This window comes from Sylvia atricapilla, chromosome 10, assembly GCF_009819655.1.
Source record: "Sylvia atricapilla isolate bSylAtr1 chromosome 10, bSylAtr1.pri, whole genome shotgun sequence".
Lineage (NCBI taxonomy): Eukaryota > Metazoa > Chordata > Aves > Passeriformes > Sylviidae > Sylvia > Sylvia atricapilla.
The window spans coordinates 16,833,809-16,858,385 of record NC_089149.1 but is presented as its reverse complement, the minus strand read 5'-3'; the positions used below and the strand labels follow the sequence as shown (position 1 = coordinate 16,858,385).

The 24,577-nt window shown below is 56.2% G+C and overlaps 2 protein-coding genes across 2 annotated transcripts; both read left to right on the top strand.

The window, feature by feature from the left end:
• The first annotated feature begins 2,683 nt into the window (after positions 1-2,683).
• TRPM2 (transient receptor potential cation channel subfamily M member 2) lies at positions 2,684-19,885 on the top strand. The gene is made up of 33 exons (XM_066326105.1): positions 2,684-2,830; positions 4,192-4,458; positions 4,792-4,877; positions 5,330-5,498; positions 5,936-6,116; positions 6,523-6,689; positions 7,247-7,427; positions 8,028-8,089; positions 8,273-8,473; positions 8,825-8,927; positions 9,175-9,296; positions 10,234-10,584; positions 10,962-11,099; positions 11,722-11,851; positions 12,108-12,253; positions 12,371-12,483; positions 12,616-12,832; positions 13,422-13,540; positions 13,830-13,962; positions 14,102-14,273; positions 14,534-14,717; positions 14,893-15,071; positions 15,221-15,353; positions 15,474-15,561; positions 16,122-16,209; positions 16,485-16,636; positions 17,134-17,210; positions 17,301-17,402; positions 17,590-17,676; positions 17,831-17,936; positions 18,649-18,750; positions 19,211-19,327; positions 19,586-19,885. The coding sequence occupies exons 2-33, from the start codon at positions 4,264-4,266 to the stop codon at positions 19,709-19,711; spliced, it is 4,527 nt and encodes a 1,508-aa protein (XP_066182202.1). The 5' UTR covers positions 2,684-2,830; positions 4,192-4,263; the 3' UTR covers positions 19,712-19,885.
• Positions 19,886-22,337: 2,452 nt separating this feature from the next.
• On the top strand, positions 22,338-24,520 carry LRRC3 (leucine rich repeat containing 3). The gene has a single exon (XM_066326485.1). It carries the CDS (start codon positions 22,726-22,728, stop codon positions 23,758-23,760), a length of 1,035 nt encoding a protein of 344 aa, XP_066182582.1. The 5' UTR covers positions 22,338-22,725; the 3' UTR covers positions 23,761-24,520.
• The last annotated feature ends 57 nt before the right edge of the window (positions 24,521-24,577 follow it).

The window sequence follows — 24,577 nt, the reverse complement described above, 5'->3', positions numbered from 1 at the left end:
CTTCCCACTGTCTCCCAGCACTGCCCCGCAAAGTTTTACCACCAGAAATCACAGAATCACTGAGTCATGGAATCATCAAGGTTGGAAAAGCCCTCTAGATCAAGTCCAACCATCAACCCAACACTTCCACTGTGTTCTCCACTAAACCATGTCCTCTAGTGCCACTTCCACACATTTTTGTACACTTCCAGGGATGATGATTCCAGCACTGCCCTAAGCAGCCCGTTTAAAAGCATGACAAACCTTTCAGTGAAGAATTTCCCCCCAATATCCAGCTTAAACCTCCCCTGGTGCAGCTTGAAGCAATTCCCCCTTACTCCCTGGCAGCAGAGCCTGACCCCTCTGGCTGTCCCCTCCTGTCAGGGAGTTGTGCAGATCCAGAAGGTTCCCCCTGAGCCTCCTTCTCTCCAGGCTAAGCTCCATTCCCAGCTCCCTCAACCATTCCTTATAAGCCTTGTGCTCCAGACTCTTCACATCTCTGTTTCCTTCCTGGATGAAATTCTTCTCCAGCAAGAGCCATGGGGATGACTGGGCCTGGTGCTGCAGGACCCTCAGCTCACTGACAGCTGCAGTTGCCCAGGCTCCCCAGTGTGCTGCTGCTGCTGAGCCACGGTGGCCAAATCTGAGCCACAGTGGCCACATCAGAGCTGCAGCATCCACTGCCTTGGCTGCTGTCCTGGCCCAGCTTTGCTGCTGAGCACATTTCCCAAGGAAAATGGATGCTGGGTTTGTTAACTGAGTGTTGTGGCAAATGAACTTGGAGAAGCCAGTTCATTTAGGGCACAGAGCACAACGGGAGGAGGAAAGCACCTGGAATGGGGAGGTGGAAGCACTAAAAGGATTTTGTTGCTTGTGATGGGACATGAGGTTTCTCAATAAAAATTCACATGTGGCTCATGCCAACCAAGGTACCAGGTTGGGATGCAAATCTTGGAATTACAAATGTAAATACTTATTCACAGGTATGAGATGTCCCAGCCAAATCAGGGCACCCAGGTGTGGTTTTTATGAGGTTCTTACATCCATCAAGCACTCAGGTACAACACAAATTGACCGAGAACTGACACCCACACTAACAGATCTCCAATCTCAGTAAAACTCTGCTCTGTTTCTGCTTATCTATTGATCCAGGAGTCCTTGAGCCCCTCTGGCTGCAGTGACTGACCTGTGACACCAGCCGAGACTGGGGGAGTCTCAGAGCCTGGGATGCTGTGGTACCTTGGTCATCCCAGGGATAAAGCTGTTCTTTATCCCTCGGGGACTGCTTTAAGCCTCCCAAAAGCAAAGTCCTTCTCTCTGGGGCTGGGCTGTCCTTTTGTTTGTTTTACTTCAGTGTGACCAATACCAAAGACTTCAGTAAAACTCCACTGCTTCTTTATATCACAGTGTTTAATTAATATATACAATATTAATATATGTAGTGTAAATATATGTGAAGTTTATACACTTTTGTAATACAAAGGATGCTTGACAGTTAGGGAAGGGATTTTCACCACATTTGCCAAAGCCTGCAAATGCTGCTGCTCTTTTCTGTCACCATCCGTCCCCCTAGCAGCCCCTGCTCCTCACATCTGCTGTCAGAGACTGAAATGGTTCATGCCTCACACAGTGATACAAAGTTTTGCTCATTATAACAAAAACTGCATGAAGAAGCTACAACCAAAGAAGCCTCCCTGAAGATACCTGACTGGGACTTTGGACTGAAAGTCACAATGCTGAGATTAGATAAAGGGAAAACCCATTCTTCAATCACCTGAAGCCAACATGTAAACAAGGAAAAGAATGTGAGCCAACCCCAGCAGCCGTGCTAAGAATCATCTCTCGCTTTCTTTGGGGTGGGGGAGGCTGTAGCCCACAGACCCATTTGCTGGGAGCAGGTTTGCACAGATTTCCCCCCAGCAGAGGTGGGGGAAGGAAATTTGGGGGTGTTGTAACCTCTGCTCGGGGGCAGCGAACCCATCCTCCCTTACACAAAGTGACTGTGGAGCCCCAACCCTGGAAATGCCACATCCACGGGACATTAACGTGAGGGGCAGCTGAGGGGGTGCCTTAATCCATCAAAGGCCCCCCAAGTGCCCTCAAGAGTCATTCCTGAAGCCTTGCACCACGGGACTGCACGGGATGCAACAAATGTGCACTCTGTTGTAAAAGACAATGGCAAACTCCCCCTTTTACCCCAGGGAGGTGCCTGCATTTTCCTGCTTGGCCTGAGCAGATATTAAACCATCCAATTCTATGCTTTTTCAGGGGATCTTCACCACCAAGAAGACCAGCTGGAGAGGATCAACAGAACATTGTTGGGATCCATGGAGTGTTGATATTTTCTTTATTCTGTCCCCTCCATCTATTTCTTATTTCTTTCTCTCTCTCTCTTCTCTCCCACCCCATACGAGTAAAACCCATACTATTCTCACTGGCATATGGCCTCGTTTGCACCTTAATTGGGGCAGAGGACTCTTTAACAGCCTCAGCGGTCAGATCCTGACATCTGCCCAGCGGTGCTGGGCTGCGAACGCCTTTGCCCGGCGTGGGGCTGACGGCAGCGGGACTGCGGGAAAGTGCCGGTGACTCAGCCACTCCAGCAAACTCGGGACTTGCCTGGGCGCTGCAGCTCCTCGGCAGGGATCGTTCCTGCAGCCTGATTTGCTGGGAAGCTGCCAGCCGACTGCCACCTCCTCCTCCTCTCTGCAGGCAGCTCTGCCCTATTCTCCGCTCATCGCCCGTGACAAAATGACCCGCTGGACTAGAGGGACGCGGGGCTGAATCCCTCTGGCAGGCACGGAGCGGTGATGAGCCGGTGATGCGGCCGGAGGATGCGGCAGGGAAGAAGGTAGGGGCAGCCTCGCTGGGGTCGTGCCGGCGGAGGGGTGGGCAGCTTCTCGGGCAGTGTTCAGCCCTGCGCTCCGTCCTGCTGGGCGCTGCGACCACCCCGTGCGACCCGCTCCTATGGGAGGCAGGCAGCGTGTGCCCTGGTGGAAGCTCTGTCCTTGGAATACACAGGTATTCCAGGTGTTTGAGGACAGATTGGTATTCCAGATTGGACGACCTGGGGTGGGAGCCCTTCCTGCATGGGTTTATGAGCTGCTTGTGGCCCTGGCCCAAGCCCCCAGGAGCCAGTCTGCCTTGTGGGGCCACGAACGGGAATTAAGGGTGCATTTGACCTTATTTCAACTGCTCTTCCCCTGAAAATCAGATCTGCTGGAGGTGGTGCTGATGCAGAAATCCAGTCTGCCAAAATCTGCCACCCAAGGTCAGTGGGGCTGTGTAGATCTCAGGAGGGAGGCTGATAAAATAGCTTTTCCTTGCTGCTCCATGATTTAGCATCAGCACTCCTTGTCCCCACAAGGACTCCCCACCCTTGGGTGAAATGCAGGGTTTGGCTTGAAGAAAGCAGAAAAAAATCCTCCTTAAACACAGATCCCACAGCTTGACCAGAGCAACACCTGAGTCTGGTGCTTCCTCCATTACCTAATCCCAGCTGTCCTGAGAGGATGCCATCCCTCTTGGGCTCCAGAGACCCCAGGAGCATTTCCACTTTTGCTCCAGCAGCTCTCCCACCTCAGCAAAGGGAGCTGCGAGTGTTCAGGGGGGTTCAGGAATTTTGCAGCTCCTGCTTGCAGCAAGCCCATGTGGATCTTGGGGCTCTTGGGGCACCTTTGCAGAGGACACAGGACTCCTCCACAGAGTCTCTGCAGCCAGCATGTCCACATTCCCAGATTTTCCATGCAGGGCCATGCTCAGGCTGCTCACACAAGAGACCTAGTTTCTGCTCTCCCTGCTGCCAGAAATATCCCAGCTGCCTGCAGTGGAGAGCAGGTGAGGAGGGCTACAAGCTGGCAGGCTGAACGTGGCAGGGCACTTTGTGGACATTGATGGGCTTCTCCAGAGATGTGTGGTGCAGGCTGAGGCTGGTCATCGCACACGTGGCCCCTGTGTCAGCATTGTGGTGAGGGGATAGCAGGCTTCCCATGGACCAATCTCCACCCAGGCAATGATGGATGGGGCACCTCAGTGCTCTTATTTCATGGACATTCTTTCTTCTTCAAGGGCCAGGTTGGACGGGGCTTGGAGAAACCTGGTCTAGGGGAAGGTGTCCCTGCCCTTGGCAGGGGGGTGGAAGGAGATGAACTTTAAGGCCCCTCCCAGTCCAAACTGTTGTGGGATTATCTGATTCTCTCCCACTGCCCTCAGGATGGGGATGCTCAGGAGCTCCCAGTCTAGGAACAGGAGAAAGGAGGCCAAGAAGCACAAAATACAGGAGCTATGTCTGCGCGTGGCCGGTGCACCAAGGTGCTCCCCTCCGAACTGAACAAGGTGTGCCCTGAGAGAGGAGATGACCCTGCCACACACCCCAGGAAGATGAGCGACTTCGAGGTGGTCCCCAACCTGCAGCAGAGCAGCAGCAGTGTCTCCAGGAGCAGGCGGAAGGCACATTTCCCCTCTGGCAGCAATGAAAAGGCAAGTTCAGGAGGTGCTGGAAGAGGGGATGGTTGGGGACACTTATGAAAGAGTGTTAAGGAGTGACTCACTAATAGAGGCATTAACAACTGGTCAGATTAGTTTTAGGGACAGACAGAAAACCTCCAAACATCTGAGGCAGATGGCCAGCACTCATATCCCTTCTCCTTGGAGTACCTCTGGCTTTGTCCTTGCAGACAGCGATGGAGTTTTCGTCCTTCACACCCAAAGAAGCACATAGATGTGCTCCCATCACCTCAGTGTCTGGCCCCTGGCAAACTTCTGGCCCTTTCCAGAAACCCTGACCCCCTGCTGCTTTTCTTGCTCCATCAGGAAAATCTCATCTCCTGGATTCCTGAAAACATCCGAAAAAAGGAATGCACCTATTTTGTGGAAAGCTCCCAGACATCAGATTCTGGGTAAGTGAGACACTCCCTCCTTTCCTCCCCTTCAGGAGAGCAGAAGAGAGAGTTGATGATAAAGCTACAGCCCCAGGAAATCCCATCTTTCTATCACAGTACTTCAAAACCCTCTTTTTGACTGGTTCTTCAGTGTGTGTTGAGTCATCACACGGCTGAGATTCTGTGTCCCCGTGAAAAACATTCCCAAAGCTTTTGCAGGCAGTCGCTGCCATCCTAAATATTTCTGTTCTAAATCTCTACTGGTGGAAATATTAGGATTTTTTTCCTTGAATTTCCCCCCAAACTTTGCCTTTGTTTCTGCATGAGTTCTGAGCTGGAGGAGCAGCTGAGTGGGAGATGTGAGGCCCATGTTGTTCCCAAGGAGAACAGCACCTCCTGCCCAGGCTGAGGTTGGGCTTTGCCTTTTGGATTTGAGCTGTTCTCAGTGGAGTTGTTGGTGTGCTTTTCAGGAGGGTCGTTTGCGAGTGTGGCTATCTCAGGGAGCAGCACCTGGACGATGCTGCCAAACCTCCCATCTTCCTGGGGAAGGAATGGGATCCCAGCAGGCACATCCAGGAAATGCCAACGGATGCCTTCGGTGATATCCATTTCACAGGGCTGGGACAGAAGACAGGGAAGGTGATCTGTTTGACCCATCTGTGGGTGCATGGGGAGCCAGGGTTTGGGTCTTGCCATGGCAGATGCACAGGAGTATTTCCTTTTTGAATGAGAGGACTTTGGGAAAGGGTGGAATTGCCCCAAAGGCAAGTGACTCAGGCAGCAGAGGGGTTGAGACAGGACCCCTCCTTTCAGCCTTAAACTCTTTCTGAAGACTCAAGGAGTGGCTGTTCCCTGTCCTTACCCTTAGATTTCTCTGGGGGATGTTTGTTTGCAGGAAAGCAAATGGGAATAGGGTCATGGACAAAGACCTGGACTTGCCGCAACATGATCCTGGTGCGGAATGGTGTTGGGAAGCCTCTTGTGTAGGACAGGAACAATTGTGTTGGAGGTGTCCTGTTACCCTGACCCCATTGTTTATACCCAAAACGTGTGCATGATCCCCTTTTTTTTGGCAGTATGTGCGTGTGTCCTCGGATACCCCTCCACGGGTCATCTACCACCTCATGACACAGCACTGGGGCCTCGACGCGCCCAACCTGCTCATCTCAGTCACTGGGGGAGCCAAAAACTTTGTCATGAAGCCAAGGCTGAAGAACATCTTCCGGCAAGGACTGGTCAAGGTGGCTCAGACCACAGGTAAGAGACCACAGCATAATAAAATCGAGGAATCATAGAATAGTTTGGGTGGAAAGGGACTTTCAAAGGTCATCTGGATGCGGAGGGTCTCCCTGTGATCGTACCTGGCCATGCCAGGTTCATTAAGCTGGGCTGTTCTGGTGATGCTGAGCTGGTTTAGGAGACCTGTGGGTCCCTACTTGGACCACAATCACCTGGGATGGGCTGCTCCTGCTCAGTCACTGCAAGAGGCTCAAAAGGAGCTGGACTCAGGTGCTGAAGAAGGCATTGCCTGTGCTGCCAGGGCAGGGAAGAGACATCTTCTGGGGGGTGGAGAACGCCAGCGACCCATAGCCATAGGGGGGAGGCTCGGAGGTGGCTGTGGGCAGAGCCTCTCCCTTCCCACGCCCCTCTGTGACCCCCCCAGGAGCCTGGATCATCACAGGGGGGTCCCACGCTGGTGTGATGAAACAGGTGGGAGAGGCAGTGCGAGACTTCATCCTGAGCTGCAGCCACAAGGAGGGCGACATTGTCACCATTGGCATTGCCACCTGGGGGACCGTGTACAACCGGGAGAGCCTCATCTGCCCCATGGTGAGCCAGGCAGGGCAGGACAGGGCAGTGCTTTGCCTGTGCCTGGGCTGCCATGGGAGTCCTGCCAAGGACTGCAGTGGGAACTGGAGCTTCTAGGTGTCACTGTGGCTGGCAGCCCTGGAAAACCCAACTGTACCAGAAGTGATGGTCATAGAACTTTAGAATGGTTTGGGTTGGAAGGAACCTGAAGGCTCACCTTTTCCCACCCTCTGCCATGGGCAGGGAACACTTCATTAGACCAGGTTGCTCCAAGAACCATCCAAGCTGGCCTTAAACTCTTCCAGGGATGGTCCCAGGCCGGTATTTGTTGGGAAGCCCCTCTACCCTACCCAGTGTCTTGAGTAGGTTCTGTGCTTCTCCTGGGAGGACTTCTTGTGCGTGTGAGGCCCAGTGGAGCATGGGGCAAGGCTGACATGAGCACTGTGGGGGCACAGGGACAGTTTGGCCAGACTGTCCCCACACGCCGACCCATTCCTGTCCCCGTGTGCTGGTTACTTTGGCCATCTGCTGCTCCTCTGCCAGGCTTCTCCCAGAGTGTCTCCTCCTGCACCTTACAGGGGGGCTTTCCTGCTGAGTATGTGCTGGATGAGGAGAACCAAGGCAGCCTGTCATGCCTGGACAGCAACCATTCCCACTTCATCCTCGTGGATGACGGGACCCACGGGAGGTATGGGGTGGAAATCCCCCTGAGGACCAAGCTGGAGAAGTTCATTTCAGAGCAGACCAAAGTAAAAGGAGGTAACAGCAACACACAGCCCAGCCTGAGGCAGGGATGGGCCATCCCCCTGGAATGGTGTCCTTCTTGGGCTCCCAGCACGAGGCTGTGGCTTCCCCAGAGGATCCAGACACAGGATCTGAGAGGATGGCCATGATAAATGTGGAACCTGGTTCCTCCATGACAGAGATCAAAGACCCTTTCTCTGCCAGACTTATGGGATCACTAAAGGAGTCCCCAAAACTTGTGCTGCTGAGCTGCTCAGGGAAAGTCATCTCTCCCAAAGGGCCAGATCCCAAGGGAGCTTCCAGGCATCATCTTCTCACTGTGCAAATGATCTTCTGTCATAACACAGAATCCCAGAATCCCCTGAGCTGGAAGAGACCCATAAGGATTCTCAAATCCAACTCCCGACCCTTCACAGAACACTCCCAAAAGTCCCACCATGTGTCTGACCTGCCATACCAGACAATCACTGGGCATGGTTTTCCTCCCCTCCCCTGAAGCCTGACATGTCAGGGACAGTGCTCCCACCTTGCCTTTCACACTCCACCAACTCAGAGGAGACCCTGGGGGGGAATCAGCCCTACGAGAAGGTGACCCTGGATTTTGCCTCCCTGTAGGTGTTGCCATCAAGATCCCCATCGTGTGTGTGGTGCTGGAAGGAGGCCCTGGGACTCTTGATGTAAGGAACTGCTTGTGGCAAGCTGAGGAGGTGGGGTGAAGGAGGGACAGCTCCTTCCTGGGGTGCTGCTCTCAGTGGTACCACACTGATAGAAGTGCTGGGAGCAGCAGTGGGGTCCCAGGCTCAGAGAGGGTCTGCAGGTGTCTGGGTGGGATCCAGACCAACCTCTCCGCTCTGTTGCAGACCATCTACAATGCCATCACCAACGGGACCCCCTGTGTGATTGTGGAAGGGTCTGGGCGTGTGGCTGATGTCATCGCACAGGTGGCCAACCTGCCCGTGGCCAAGATAACCATTGCCTTGATCCAGAAGAAACTGAGTGTCCTCTTCCATGACACCTATGAGCTCTTCACTGAGAGCAAACTGGTGGAGTGGACCAAGAAGGTGAGTCCCTTGCAGGCTCCTCTGAGTTTTGGGAGACCAAAGAGGTCCCAGGGCTCCTGGCTTATGAGCACCAAGGATCCCAGCAGGAAATTTAAGCCTCATCTACCCCCCAGCCATCCTCATCATTGTCCTGGTGGGCACCCCAAGGGCCCAGGCTCTGCTCCTCCACTGCCTGCTCCCTTTGGGCAGAGAGGAAGCATTTGTGACCAGCCCATGATGGAGGACACAGCACAGGGGTTCTGCAGGTGCCAGAGGGGAGTGAGGAATTGCCCTGCACAGTCTGCAGGGGTCTGGGAAGCAGCAGGGAGGGAGATGCTGCTGCTCATTGCTTGCCCACGGCTCTCCTTGCAGATCCAAGACATAGTGCGGAGCCGGCAACTCCTGACCATCTTCAGAGAGGGCAAATATGGCCAGCAGGACGTGGATGTGGCCATTCTCCAGGCCCTCTTCAAAGGTGAAGGATGGGGGCCTCCCTGGGAGGATGGGGCAAGGTGAACAGGAAGGGGGTCAAGTCACCTCCTACCCCTACTTGACTTTTGAGTCTTACTTGACTTACTTGACTTTGGGGTTACCAAAGAAGTCCTCAAACCTTGTTACTGGGGAGAGATGATTATCCAAAGGGCCACACATCCAAGGAGGCTTCCACATGGTATCTTCTCACTGGATGGTCCTCTGCTCTAACACATGTGCTTTGCATGCAGCATCCCGAAACCAGGACCACTTTGGTCGTGAGAACTGGCACCACCAGCTGAAGCTGGCTGTGGCCTGGAACAGGGTGGACATTGCCCGAAGCGAGATCTTCACAGATGACCACGACTGGAAGGTACAGCCATACCTCTACTGCTTGTCTGCTCAGGCTTACAGCTTGTCAGGTCTGTGGATATGGAGGGCACTTCTCACCTTGGCTGGGAGAGTTTTAAAGGGATTTCTCCTGGACCCTGAACTCCCAGTGCATTAACAGTGGCTGTTCTTCAAAAATGCTCTCAAAAGCCCAAAGCGAGCTAAGCACCCACAAAGACAATTGGTATTTTTTTCCAAACCAAGGTTTTTAAAGACCCACCTAGAACCTAAAGTATCTCTTGACAGCTCTGCCCTGTGATCACTGCTCAAATAATAATTTGTCTTTGAACTCATTTCACCCAGCCTGGTGCTTCCCTGCTCATACTTTATTACAGACTGGGGTCAGCTCTGCCATCTCATGCCTGATCCTGCTGTTGAGGTGGCTGAGCAGGGTTCTCTTTCCTTTCTGATGGGGCTGTGGAACTTGGAACGGATTTTCCTATCTGAGTCAACAGTTTGGGTTCCCCCAGCTCACACACCTTTGATGAGACTGGGAAGGGCTGGTGGGAGCTAGGAACTCAAAAGTGAAACATTTGAGGATATATGCCCCATCCCCAGAAATGTTGAAGGTCAAGCTGGAAACCTGGACACCTGCAGGGTGCCTCGGCCCCTGGCAGGGGATTGGAATGAGATGAGCTTCCAATTCAAATCGTCCTGTGATTTTGTGATATTCATGAACTTGGGATAGGTGGTCTCTACCCTGCCCATCCTCTGCCCAGCAGCCAAGGGGACAGAGGGAGAGAAAAGTGCCCTCTTCTAAGCCCCTGGGAATGCCCCACAAGTTTTGGTACATGGCATATGGTCTTTCACGTCCAAAGTGCTCCTGGTGCTCAGGGATAAAATCTCCCCCTGAGAGAGGAGCATGGTAAGGTCCTGCTCTGAGACCATGGAGCCCCTCACCTCTGCCTCTGGCTTGTCAGCCCTCAGATCTCCACCCTGTGATGGCAGCTGCCCTGATTTCCAACAAGCCAGAGTTCATGAAGCTGTTCCTGGAGCAGGGAGTGCGTCTCAAGGACTTTGTCACCTGGGACACCCTGGTTTACCTCTACGACAACCTGGCACCATCCTGCCTGTTCCACAGCAAGCTGCAGAAGGTGCTGCTGGAGGAGAGGGAGCACACAGCCGGCTCCAAAATGCCGAGGCTGCAGATGCACCACGTCTCCCAGGTGCTGCGAGAGCTGCTGGGCTGCTCCACACAGCCTCTCTACCCCAAGCCCAAGCACACAGAGCGGCCTCGGCTCTCCATCCCCGTCCCACACATCAAGCTGAACGTGAGCACCTCGGGGTTCCCTGGGGGCAGGGTGGCAGCAGGGAGGGACACTGGCTCAAGGGAGCTGTCCTGGAGCATGCAGATGGGTCTCTGTCCTCTTGTCTGCTCAAAAATCACACTAAAAGTGCCTTAAAGCCCTGCCCAAGTCATCTGACCTGAATTCCAGGTGCAGCTCCCACCTGGAGCACCGCATGGGTGTGTGATGCTTGTGGGGTGGGTGCACAGCTCCAACCTGATCCCAGCCCTAGAAAATGGAAAACTCACAGGATGAGTCCAGCCACCCCTCTGTCTGGGCAAAGTCCTTTCCATGGGTTTTGTACCAGGGGTTTGAGTGGCTTTGTGCTGAGGGAGCAGGGCTAAGCATTGCCCACTCTGCAGGTGCAGGGGTCAAGCCTTCGGTCCCTCTACAAGCGCTCTGCTGGCCGAGTCACCTTCACCATGGACCCTGTCCGGGACCTGCTCATCTGGGCCGTGGTCCAGAACCGCAAGGAGCTGGCAGGAATCATCTGGGCCCAGGTATCACAGCCCAGAGCTCTGCTCACAGCTGAGGGGCTCCAATGGAGCCAAACCTCGCAGCCCCAAGGGGAACAGTGGTACCTGCTGGCATTTGGTATGGGACAGTGGGAGAGCTGTCCTGAGTCTGACCCCAGCCAAACAGGAGCCAGCTAGCCACCCTGAGGGCACTTAATGTTCACCTCCAGCCACATCATGAGACCAGATCCCTCCCTTCCTGGCCAAAACAGGTAGAGGGGATGTGCTGGGCCAGAAGTAGACTGGTCAGGCTGAGAGAGCCCCAAGGGACACAGCAGCTGGGGTGGAGAAGGCTTCCACTCATAAAAGCCATTCTAGGACAAGAGGCAGTGTAGCTGGTGGCACAGTGAACACGCCAAGGAGTCACTCTGTCCTATCAGCCAAGGCGTCCCACAAAGAGGGCAGGGTTGTTCCCATATTCCCCATGGCAATGAGTTACCCTATGTTAAGCTTAGTTCAGCCCTTGTTATGGCAAGCTGTCCACCCTGAGCTCCAGTCTCTTAGGGACACTCTCCTTCCTTCCTGCATGAGCTGGGGAGGGCTTGTCAAGATTTCTGGGACTTGACAGACAGAATGTCCATGCTTTCCTTATCCTCTTCTGTGCCAGAGCCAGGACTGCATGGCAGCTGCACTGGCCTGCAGCAAAATCCTGAAGGAGCTGGCCAAGGAGGAGGAGGACACGGACACCACCGATGACATGCTGGCCCTGGCCGAGGAGTACGAGCAGAAGGCAATTGGTGAGCAGGAGGGCTCCTGCATCCCATAGGGCTGGTGAGCTTTACCCAAGAGATGTCTGGAGGCTGAGAAATGAGGGTCCCATCCTCACAGTTGGGAATTATGCTCCAAAGGCCGTGCCTGCCTGGCGGTGGGAGTACCCCCACAGAGAAGGGGCTATCACTGTGTGGTGCAATGTCCTGATCCTGCTTGGAAGGGTGGCTCTGTGGGTGCCTGGGCCAGAGCTCAGCCTCATCTTCCTGGTACTGGCCCTTCCAGGTGTGTTCACAGACTGCTACCGTAAGGATGAAGAGAGAGCCCAGAAGCTTCTCACCCGCATCTCTGAAGCCTGGGGAAAGACAACCTGTCTGCAGCTGGCATTGGAGGCCAAGAACATGAATTTTGTGTCCCATGGGGGAGTACAGGTGGGCTCCCAGGAGTGGTCCTTGGAGGGAATGTGCCCAAGTGTCCTCAAGATCCAGAGTTCCTTGTGGGTAGCTGTGGCCTCTGTAACCAGCACTCCTCTTTCTCCCTCTTCACAGGCTTTTCTAACCAAGGTGTGGTGGGGGAAGCTGTCTGTGGACAATGGCCTTTGGCGGGTGATTACGTGCATGCTGTTCTTCCCCCTGCTCTATACCAACCTCATCACCTTCAGGTACTTCTGGCAGCTGGGACACCCATGCACTGAGGCAGGGGTCTCCTCCAGCCTCACCCTGTGGCTGCCTGGGGGAAGCTGCCATGGCATCTCCCCGGGCAGCTAAACCCACGCATCCGTCCCTGCTCCCAGCAGGGAGAAGAGGCTGCAGCCCATGGGGTGCCTGGCACGCCTCCGGGCCTTCTTCACAGCCCCCATTGTCATCTTCCTCATGAACATCCTCTCCTACTTCACCTTCCTCCTGCTCTTTGCATACGTCCTGATGGTTGACTTCCAGCCGACGCCGTCCTGGCAGGAGTACCTCATCTACTTCTGGCTCTTCTCCCTGGTGTGCGAGGAGACCCGCCAGGTGTGGGCAGGCAGAGCTGAGGCTGGGAGGTGGCAGAGGAGGGAAGATGCCTCTCTGAGTGCTCCTGGAAGCTCCCACACAGCTCATGTCCCCATGCTGCTCCTCATGTCACCACCAAATCTAAGAGGTCCCAGCATGTGAAACCACCAGATCCCCCATCTCTGGGGCCAGGGTTTCTCTTTGGCTGCATCTGTCTTGGCCTTGTACATTTGCAGAAGAAAATGCTGTAGGGCTGGTGGGCTTTTCCCAGGAGGTGTCTGGTGTCTGTTTTGGGAATGTCAGGAGAGGGAGGGAGCTCATCCTTTGGGTGAATTCCCAGCAGGATTTCCAGATGTTGCTTGGCATTTGGAATTTTTCAGCTTTTGCTTCATCTCAGTGCCTTTCTCCTCCAGCCTGAAGAGCCCCAATGTCCCAGGTGTCCCCATGCTCCTTCCCAGATGTCCCCATGCTCCTCCCATGCCCCTAGAGAAAACCACATAGGCTCAGGTTACCTTTGGGTCAGCAGTCATGGACAGATGATCTGTGTGGTCTCTCCCCTCTATGAAGCACATGAGTATCTTACACCAAGCCCCTTTTCTCTTCCCAATAGCTGTTGTATGATCCAGACCGACTCGGGGTTGTGAAAATGGCTTCCCTGTACATCAAGGACTTCTGGAATAAGCTGGATATCTGCGCCATCCTAGTCTTTATCGCAGGGCTGACTTGCAGGTGAGCTGCAGAGCTCAATAGTATTTTCAAAGAATCACAGAATGCTTTGAGTTGGAAGGGACCTTAAAGTTCCACCCCATGCCGTGGTCAAGGACACCTTCCAGTGTGCCAGGTTGCTCCCAAGCCCTGCCCAACCTGGCTGTGAACACTTCCAGGGGTGGGGCAGCCGCTATTTCTGTGGGCAACCTGTGCCAGGGCCTTCCTTCCCACCCAGTAATTCCAATCTAAAGGATTCTATGCGGTTCTATGGTGGCACTGAAATGTTTCCTCTCCTCTCTTCCATGTCCAGGCTGATCCCATCAACACTGTATCCTGGGCGCATCATACTGTCCCTGGCTTTTATCATTTTCTGCCTGCGCCTGATGCACATTTTCACAGTCAGTAAAACACTGGGGCCCAAGATCATCATCGTGAAGCGCATGGTGAGAGCTCCCCTCTGTCCTGCTGGGGTCATGCTGGACCGTCCTGCTGGAGCAGCTGGATATGCCACCCATGTTATCCAATCCTCCTGGAATGGGGCTTGCTCCAGGACACAGCTATCCTTCCCCTCTGTCTTTGCAGATGAAGGATGTCTTCTTCTTTCTTTTCCTGCTGGCGGTGTGGGTGGTGTCCTTTGGGGTGGCCAAGCAGGCTATCCTGATCCACAATGAGGAACGTGTGGAGTGGCTTTTCCGTGGCGTGGTCTACCATTCCTACCTGACCATCTTCGGGCAGATTCCCTCCTACATTGATGGTAAGGGACACTGGCCTGTGACAGTGCATGGCTGTGACTGAGCTGAGGTACCAAACTCACGCCCAGTTGGCCCATGGAAGTCCCACAGAGCTGGCAGTGAACAGAGCACATGGGATGACGCAGATGGAGACCAAACCCCTGCCTGGTGCTAAGGTCCCTGGATGCTGGATACTTTCTGGGAGCAGAATGAGTCCTTTCTGAGTGCTCCCCAAGGCACCTGAGGTTTGGCCACCACAGAGTCACACTGTGCTCTCCCACAGGGGTCAACTTCAACATTGACCAGTGCAGCCCCAATGGCACTGACCCCTACAAACCCAAGTGCCCAGAGACAAACGTGGATGACAAGAAACCCATCTTCCCAGAATGGCTGACCGTCATCTTGCTGTGCCTGTACCTGCTCTTCACCAACATCCTCCTCCTCAACCTCCTCATTGCCATGTTCAAGTGAGTCCAGGGGTCTCTGGATGTGGTGGAAGTCGTGAGATCCAGCTTGGGGGTTATAGACGTGGTAGAAGTAGTTTCAGGTCAGGGCTGTTGAGGGTGAGCTGGGACACCATCCATACACGATGTGCTGTCTCCTCATCCCCACGGCATGGCTGACACCTGGGCTCTGCCCCAGCTACACCTTCCAGCAGGTGCAGGAGCACACAGACCAGATCTGGAAGTTCCAGCGGCACGACCTGATCGAGGAGTACCACGGCCGCCCTCCTGCTCCCCCGCCTCTCATCCTGCTCAACCACCTGCAGCTCCTGGTCTGGCGTGGGCTGCTCCGCCGGCCGGCCTCACACCACAAGCTCAGTGAGGACCAGAGTCTCCCTTCTGTCCCTTTCCCCCTCCTCAGGGCACGGTACTGTGCACCAAGGCACAAGGCTGGGCATACGGGCTGTGGTCCTGGGGTTTGGCATGCCCAGAGATGGGACAGCGTCGCCATCCTCTTTCTTGGGCAGAGGAGAAGCTGGAGAAGAACGAAGAAGCTGCCCTTCTCTCATGGGAGATGTACCTGAAGGAGAACTACCTGCAGCACCAGCAGTGCCAGGAGAAGCAGAACACGGAGCAGATGATCCGGGACATTGCGCAGAGGTACGGCTGCTCCTGAGAAAGGATCCTCCTCCTGTCCTTCAGTGTCCTGGGCATGGAAGAGTTCAGGGATCAGTGCAGGGGTGGCTGCTGAGGGTGTTCCGACCTGCACTGTCTCTCCAGGGTTGATGTACTCGCAGAGCTGTTGGACTTGGACCGGGTGAAGAGGACAGGGGTAGTGGAGCAAAGACTGGGCTCTCTGGAGGACCAGGTGAGGCAAAGCCAGGGCAAGTATCCAAGAAAGGTGGAATTTTTCCTGGGGCTGAGTCAATTGAACCAGGACGCAAAATCTCTCTGAATCAATACCCTTTGAGATAGTTTGAATTTCCATGCCATTTGCATCTGAGGGGAAAAGGTTTGTAAGGAAAATTCTGTTTGACTCCAAAGTAAACAGGATGCAGGGGGGAAATGGTGGGATGGACCAATGCCTCCACTAGTCACCCAAACAGTTAAAGCTGACCCAGCTCTTCTCCTTGGCCTGAGAGGGCCCTCCAGACCTCCAAGGGACAGAGACTCTCTGTCCCCTCCCTCTGGAGCTGCACGAGCAGTGGGGTGCCCAGGGAGCCAACCCAGCCTTGGCGTATCCCGTTTCCATCTCCCTTTCCACCTGCTTGTTAAAATGTTTCCCTGGAGAAGGTTTTCCATGGCCAAGATCAGGCCGCAGCCGGGATCACTGCTGCCCGTCAGTGCCAAGGTGCCTCCTGCCAGGGCTGGATCTCGTGGGTCTGGGGGGATGTAGGGCTGGGAGTGACCCTCTCCTGCGCCCTGCAGGTGCACCAGAGCGCCCAGGCCCTGAGGTGGATGATGCAGGCACTGCGGGGCAGTGGCTTCAGCCCAGGCGAGGACATGCCACCCGTGGGTAAGCAGAGCCTGATCCTCCCCAGCAGCACTGACATAGCCCAGGGCCCCAGACTGGGGCTGGGCAGCCCCTCATACTCTCTGTCAAGCAGTGAGGCAGAGGTTCCTTTGGTCCTGGGAGGTTTGGTCTCTCCGTGAGTTCATCCAGCCCCTCCTGAGTCCATTCCCACCCTCCCTGGGGTTTAATCCAGGACATGCCACAAGGGAGCCGCAGTCCACAGTGCTGGACTTGGTGCCCTGCTTTGTGGGACCCTGCTGCCTGTGTCTGCCTCACAGGCTCCTCCAAAGCCTTGGACACCAAGGAGATTGACCTGGAGGGGAAACCCGAGGAGAGCCAGCCCCCATACCATGTGCTTGCCAGAAACCTCCTGTATCCAGGGTCCCACACTCTCCGCTTCCCTGTGCCAGATGAGAAGGTGCCCTGGGAGGTAGGAGCTGTGATGCTGGGCGGTGGGGCTGGGAGGAGGAGGCTTGAGGATATCCTGGCAGTGGTGGGAAGAGGAACCAATCATCTCATTTGGGAGCTCTTGTTCTTCCCAGCCCTGGGACCACTGACTTCCTGGAGTCACTGCTGGAGTGACCCCAAAGAAAAGGGGGTCCTAGATTCCTGCTAGGATCTGCAGTGCTTAGGAATGCCTGGGGATGCTTGGTTGGACACAGAGGGTACAACCACCCACCTCTGCACTTCCTGAAGCTCAGCTAGCTCAGGGTCAGAGACAAGATCAGGCCCCGGCTTCCATAGGGGTCTGAACCCTCCAGCCAAGACCCTGAGCTCAGCTCCAGCAGGGCCTGGAACATGTCTTGGGGAGTAATGCCATATGCTGGGCAGAGACTGGGCCATAAGGTGTCCCTGTGGTCCCAGCCCCAGTCTGTTGTGCAAGCTGGGACACAATCCAGGGGGCTGACACTGCCCTGCATTGTGCAGGTGGATTTCCCACTCTACAACCCCCCTGCCTTCTCTGCTGACCACAAGGACATGGCTGTGCAGGACCCCTTCAGCCTGTGAGTCTCCCCCCACGGCTCCCCAGCCCTCCAGCCCTTCCCTGGGCAGCACAGCCAGCCCTCCCTGCCGGGCTGCCTCCCCCCTTCCAGCTCCTTGGAGTCTCTCCTGAAGATCAACTACAACACCATGGACGGGCTGATCGACCGGCAGAGCTTCCACGGGCTCTATGCCGTGCACAACGGGCTGCCACTGTGAGTGCCCCTGCCACGGCTCCCTGGGAGCTGGCTGGAAGGAAAAGCACTGGGACATGGAGAGGCCTGGGGTGCCTGGGCACGTTCATCTTATTCCCACTTTCCTATGGTGGGGCAGGGATAATTGCATGCATTGTCCTTACGGCTGACTCCCCCAAAAAACACTCCAAAACTGTCACCCTGGCAGGAACCCCATGGGCAGGACGGGGCTGAGAGGCCGTGGGAGGCTGCACTGCTTCGGGCCCAACCATGCCCTGCACCCTGTCGTGACCCGGTGAGTTTGTTCTGCTCCAGCACGGGGCTGAGGGTGTGGGCTGGGAAAGGGGGTCACCTCAGAGACCTGGCCAAACCCTGCACTGCCAGTGTGGCCACTGCTGGGCTGAGGGGAGCCAAGTCCAGCTGCAGTATGACAGGGGCATCTCTCACAGCTGGAGGAGGAATTTGGATGGCTCCATTATAAGGAAGAGCCTGAAGAAGATGCTGGAAGTCCTAGTGGCACAATACCCACTGTCAGATGTCTGGGCTCTGCCTGGGGTAAGAGCTGGCAGAAACCAGAGCTGGTGCAGAAGGAGCTGAGGAGAGGGAAGGGAAGGGAAGGGAAGGGAAGGGAAGGGAAGGGAAGGGAAGGGAAGGGAAGGGAAGGGAAGGGAAGGGAAGGGAAGGGAAGGGAAGGGAAGGGAAGGGAAGGGAAGGGAAGGGAAGGGAAGGGAAGGGAAGGGAAGGGAAGGGAAGGGAAGGGAAGGGAAGGGAAGGGAAGGGAAGGGAAGGGAAGGGAAGGGAAGGGAAGGGAAGGGAAGGGAAGGGAATCCCAGAGAAAAGGGGGAATCACAGGTGTGTGTTGCAGCCATGGCTGAGGAGGTACCTCTGCCCCTCCTGCAGAGCATCTGCATGCCAGGGCTGCTGGGGGACCAGTGGTCTCCTTACATTCACCCACTCACACTCACCCTCTGTCTCCTGCCTCTCCCTCCTTCCCCTCCACAGCTTCAATTCCCACATCCTTCACGTGAGCCTGTTACGCCATTGGCAAAGGATCCTTTGGCAGACATTGTATCAGGCAAACTCAGACACCTTCTTGGGCAGTGCTGAGGACTTTTGGGCAGGAGAGGGAGGATGGGAGGCACCAGCAGGCCTTGTGGTATCTTCTGCAGTGGTGGCAGGCAGCTGCCTGATGGCCAAGCTGGTGGCAGGGAGGGAGGCTGGAGTGTGCTGATGGCAGGCCCCATAGCTGACATCAGCTTTGGCACAGGGGTCACTGGAGCCAGGTGAGACGCTGCCACTGAAGCTCAAATGGATCCTGCGCCGGGAGTTCTGGCCCCAGTTCCAGAACCTGCTGAAACAAGGCACTGAGGTGGGGTCACAGGAGGGTTCAGTGCTGCAGGGGCATGTGGGCATCACCCTGGCACAAGGACACACATGGTGGGACAGGCACATAGGGACATCACTTTCTTACGGGGACATGTGGACACCGTGGTGTCATTGGGCCACGTGGGTGGCCCAGGGTACAGGAGCAGGGTGCATCACCTCTTGGCCACTGCTCCCACCAGAGTGGAAGGGCCAGGGGAGGTGAAGATGTGCCACAATTCATGTATGGGGGCCAGGGAACAACCCAGAGTCCCCTGGGGAGGGCTGCCCACACCAAAGTCTGTGTGTGCAGCAGTGACTCCCCACAGCTCCAGCTGCAGTGGGAGCAGGGCTCTGCTCTCCAGCAGGGCAGAAGACCTGCAGGGCAATGCCCACCCCCCTGCAGGGCCCCCAGGGTGCCCTCAGAGAGGTGATGAGGGCTGCTGAGGTGGCACCGCCATGCACAGGTACACAGGGGGTACCTTGATGACCCACGCAACACTGACAATGCCTGGGTGGAGACGGTGGCCATCAGTGTGCACTTCGACACCCAGAACGACGTGGAGATGAAGCGGCTGAATTCGGTGAGGGGCTGTCCCCCCATGGGTTCCCTGGCCAGCTGTGGCACAGCAGCCTGCTCTCCACACCCAGATCTCCACAGGACTGGGATTCTCTGGCTGCATGCACGCGGTGGGGGAAGAACACGGGGATGAACATGGAGTGGCACCTCAATGCGTGCCCCAAAAAAGAAAGGGCAGGAGGTTGGGGACCAGAGGTGCTGTGGAGGGTGGCTGGCACAGCCCCTTGACAGCAGCACACGTGTGACATCTGTCCCCTTGCAGTTCCTGCAGGGCTGTGACCCGGAGCTGTGCATCCGCTGGCAGGTGCTGGACAAGAGGATCCCCCTGCATGCCAACCACAAGGAGCTCCTGCACAAGGTCTCAACCCTCCTTGGTGCCTACTACTGAGGCCTCATGCCCAGGTCAGGGCTCCTGCTGCCCCAGGCCAGCTTCTGGCAGCTCCACCCCAGCTCACCTGGGAGAACATGGGAGCTGCTGGAGTTGAGGTACTCTGGGTGCCTCTGTGAATGTATATTGCAGGTGTCTGGGAGGAAAAGTGTCCCCTCCCTGGGGGGCAGTGGCTGCCTGGGCAGTGCATCCCAGTCACTTGAGCCACTAAGTTCCAGCTTGTGTCTTGGTGCTTCCACATCAGCCCACAGCACTAGCCCAGAGCTTGGGCCACACTGAGCCACAGGGCTTTTCCTGTGAGATGGTTCTTCTGTCCACTCCACCCTGCTCTTAGCTTCGAGTTGGGCACTGGGGGCTCGCCAGTCCCAGCTACCCCTCCACCAGAATATCCATCACCGCTCCCCGCTCCTGCTCTGAGCCCTGGCAGCCCCACTGCCACAGATCCCAAAGGATTGCTCTGGAGAAGGCTAGGAGTCACTCCTGTGGCAGCTCTACCATACCTCTGGTTGCCTCAGACCCAACAACATGGTCCTGAGCTGTGATCCAGCACTTCTGAAGGTGTGAGCAGTTCTCGGCTTATATCCCTATGGTTTCATAGCTCTGCACAGGCCCACCTGCCATGCCCCAAACTGATATGTGATCCTGCTGTGTGTGAATGCTGAGCACTGGCTTGTAGCTAAACTTCCCTCCTCTCTCTGAGCTAAATGTCACCTGCCTGTCCACATTCCCTTGTGCACATGGATGGAAAGTGGCAGCTCGCTGGGACACAGGTGATCCGTGCTCTGTGGTTACTTGGGCAGGTGGGGACAGGAGAGGGGACATCAATGTGTCAGTCCCAGACATCCCTGCTTTTAAGGGGTCTTTCACTCATGTTTTCTGTTGCCTGCCATGGGGAGAACAAGGCACAGTGGATACATCCTTTGATCATCCAGAAGAGCCCTGTAGTGGCACGTTATGCCTGGGGCTGCTCAGGAAGGGATTTTGGTTCCCCCACCTTCTCCCAGTGTATAAGACACTGGCCAGCCAAGGCTGCTCATCCCACACTGGTGGCCACCACAGCACAAGTGCAGTTTCACCAGTGACACACTGGGGTTTGGCAAGGGGAGGGGGCTCAGTCTGGCAGTGTATTCAACCCAGCTCAATAAACCATGTATGAAACCACTGCAGGCTGCTGGTGTCTTACAGCTGTTTGACCAAGGGCTGCTCCTGGAGTTCCTGCAGGCTGTTTGTGGAGGCCATGCTTGGAGCAGGCTTCCAGGATAAGCCTCGTTCTCACCTCAATCTTGTACAAACTCACTTTGCCTGTAGACTCACCCCCGGTGATGAATGAATCACAGAATGGTTTGGGTTGGAAGGGACTTTAATGATAATTTCATTTCAGGCCACCGCCATGGGCAGGAACACCTTGCAGCAGAGCAGGGTGCTGGAGATGACCTGTTTAGAGTTGATATGGGAGCTGTGCTCCAAAGCGATGGCACGGCACCTTCTCCTGGACTGTTTGGTGTCTGCTCCTAGTCTCCTGTCACCGAGAGAGACAGGAGACCATCTGCTGAGAGCCCACATGAGCCCGGGGGGGTCCAGGCCGGGGCATGGCCATGGAGGGAAGATCGTCCCTTACAGCAGCTGATGAAGCTTCTAGACTCGCAGCCCCGACCGCAGCCTCTAAAAAAATCATAGAAATCTCATTAGCAGCACTTAATTTCTGCACACTGGGGCTCCCGCGGGGCTGCTGCCTGGCTGTCCCATCACCCCGCTCCTCCCGCCCCCGCTGCCCCGCACCGCCTCCCGTTCCCGCACCGCCCCCGCACCGCCCGGGGCCGCCCGGCCCGGGGAGCCGCGGCCACAGGTGGGGCTGGGCGGGACCGCACCGGACCGCACCGGACCGCACCCACAGCCGGAGCCAAGCGGAGCCGCCCCGGCCGAGCCGGTAAGGGGTCCCGGGCCTCGGGGCGGCGGGAGGCGGTCACACTGCGCGGAGGAGTCCCGGGTCCATCACCCCCGGGCTCCGGGGAGGCTGCGACTCTCAGGAGCCCTTCCACGGTGGGAACCGGCATCGCATCTCCTTGTTCCGCCGGAGAGACGGAGCTGTCAGAGCCCGGCACGTTTAGCAGGGCTAGAGGGATTCTCGGGAAGCTCAACTTCGTACTCCCGGGCAGAATCCACAGCTCCGGGCAGGCTGCGGGAAAAGCTGCAGACAGCATCCTTCGGGTGTGAGCATACCTCGGGTGTGAGCATCCCTTTGTGGTACCCTGAGGATGTCACACATGAGGGATGCCGCTGTTACCAGGGGAGTGCCATTAGCTGAAGAATTCTGGTACCAGAGGGACAACAACTTGGTGCTCCTAATGACATCACATGGGAATTTAACTCCCATGAGAAAGGTTCCCTTGGCTTCCCAGATTTCCCCTCCATGAGGATCTCTTTTCCCAGGCTGGCCAAGACAGCAGGAGGGGCATGAGCAGCACCCAAGGCAGAGGAGAGGTGTCTCACCTGCTTCACCTCCTGTCTTGCCCCTGGCAGCACTGGGGTGTCCTTTGGGGTTCCTACATCATCCTTTTTGATGTGCTCGGCAGTGGCTCCTCTCTTTACCTCCCTCCCCCAGAATCAGGCTATTAAATCATACTCTTTGTTTACTTTAAAAGACAAACTCACCTCCAAACACTTCCGTGGTAAAACCCTTGGAAACCTGACTTGTTCCAGCTCACAGACCAGAAGGGATGGGAAAGGAAAGCAAAAGAGCTCCACATCTTGTTATTTAAAATCCTAGTGGTGATTAAGTCAGTCTGGTGATCCTCAGAGTCTGACTCATCATTTTTTTTCAAACACTCAGGGTTGCTGAGATAGGAATTTAGTGCTGCTCTTCTCCAGCAGCAAACTACTGCATCCCCCTGAAAACTGGTGACAGGATGGGGCAGAGGCTCCCAGGCCCATCTTGCATCTCCCTTTGTCCACCTGGGTGGTCTCTGCAGAGATAGAGGCAGGGGAGGTGAGGTTTCTGTTTCTAATTAGATCAAATGAAGCTGTGCTGTAAAAGACAGGCAGCGTCACTCCGCCCTTGTTTTCCAGTCTCACGAGCCCAGCCTCTCACCCCTTTGCCAGGGCACATCATGCAGGAGCCATACCCAGTGTTCCAGGAAATAACGCCGTGTCATATCCCCTCCACCCACGGCTTCCCTTCAGGGATGGGAGAGGCCTTGCAGGAACGCCGAGGGGCCGTCCCGCTGCCCAGGAGCTGTTGTCACCCCCAGGGAGCTGCCAGCGGCCATGCTGACCTGCCTGGCTGCAAGATGACCCTCGCCAGCACCATGCCAGCCCCCAGCATGGCCCAAGCTTTCTTCTGCCTCCTGCTCTGCATCCCCTGGGGCAGCTCCTGCCCCCCCAGCTGCCAGTGCACGGAGCGGGCAGGGGCCAAGGCCGTCCTCTGCAGCTCCCGGCACCTGGAGGAGATTCCCAAGGACATCCCCAGGGACGTGGTGTTCCTCAAGCTGGATGCTAACAGCATCACCAGGATCCCCGGCAACGCCTTCAGGTACCTGTCCCACCTGGAGGAAATCGACCTCTCCAGGAATGCCATTGAGAAGATCGACGGGGCGGCGTTCAGAGGGGTGGCGGCCGGGCTGCGGAGCCTGGACCTCTCCAGCAACCGCATCCGCAGCATTCCCAAGGAAGCGCTGCTGGCGCTCAACGCCAAGCTGCGGCTGGCCAACAACCCCTGGCACTGCGAGTGCGCGCTGCAGGAGGTGCTGTGGGAGGCACGGCTGGACCTGGACTCCGTCCGGGACATCACCTGCCACACGGCCCCGCGGGAGGAGTACGTGGGCAAGCCGCTGCTCCAGGTGCTGGACGCCGGCGCCAACCTGTGCGGCGCGCGGCAGAGGACCACGGACGTGGCCATGCTGGTCACCATGTTCGCCTGGTTCGCCATGGTCGTCGTCTACGTGGTCTGCTACGTCCGGCACAACCAGGAGGACTCCTGCAGGCACGGGCACTACCTGAGAGCTCTGCCCAGTGCCCAGGCCCATGCAGAGACCACCAGCACTGCCCTGTAGTGCAGGGATGGGCCGCCAGCTTCCAGACTCTTCACAGGGTAGATGTCTTTGAAGGCATCAAAGCTTCTTGGCGGGACTCCCCAGGGCTTTCTTCAGGCTGGTGCCACCAATGTCCCTTCCCCAGCCACACTGGACTGAGCGTGAGCAAATGACATGGGGAGGGATGCCAGGGACACCCGTGGAGTGGGTTCCCAGGTTCCTGGGGACAAACATCCCCAGTCAGACTCTTTTTCCCTACCAGAGCTGGGTTTGCAGGGAATGCAGCCCCAGTCACGTGCTTGTGGTTGGGAGGGAACAAGTCCGTGGCAGGGAGAGATGAGCTGTGGGGCCAGGAGGTGCCTGGGGTGCAGAGGGTCACTGCAGAGGGGTCACTCCATCCTGGCTCCTGTGAGACATCAGCCTTGCCAAAGGCAGGACATCCTCCCCAAGGCCCCCAGCACCTTGGCAGCCTCTGCCTGCCTCCAGCAATTCGGGGGGAACTCCAAAACATTTGTTTCCTCAATAAAGCCCTGCACTTAGGAAAAGCCCTCCGGGTTTGTGCTGTGCTGGGAGCTGAGTATCCAGGGAGCCGAGTGTGCAGGGAAGGTGGTGGTGCTTGTGGTGCTTGGAGGGGCTTATCCTAATTCAATCTCTCCCAAAGCAGACCAGCCTAAATTCAATGTACCAGCACGACTCCCATTAGGTGCCACCCCCTCCCACCCTCAGCTGAATCTGCTTCGAGCAGGGACCAGCTGCCCAAATACATCTGGTCTTGCCTTATCTTGCCCTTCCTTGGGGCTGAATTAGAGTTGCTGCTCACAGTTCAGTGATGGGAACA

What these genes read in the sequence shown, in the direction of transcription:
- TRPM2 (XM_066326105.1), top strand. Translation starts at nt 4,264, where the DNA reads ATGTCTGCGCGTGGCCGGTGCACCAAGGTGCTCCCCTCCGAACTGAAC. An exon ending in TCCCAGACATCAGATTCTGG is followed by an intron (nt 4,878 to 5,329) that starts GTAAGTGAGACA and finishes TGTGCTTTTCAG; the next exon opens with GAGGGTCGTTTGCGAGTGTG. An exon ending in TGTCCCATGGGGGAGTACAG is followed by an intron (nt 12,254 to 12,370) that starts GTGGGCTCCCAG and finishes CCCTCTTCACAG; the next exon opens with GCTTTTCTAACCAAGGTGTG.
- LRRC3 (XM_066326485.1), top strand. Translation starts at nt 22,726, where the DNA reads ATGAAGCTGTGCTGTAAAAGACAGGCAGCGTCACTCCGCCCTTGTTTT.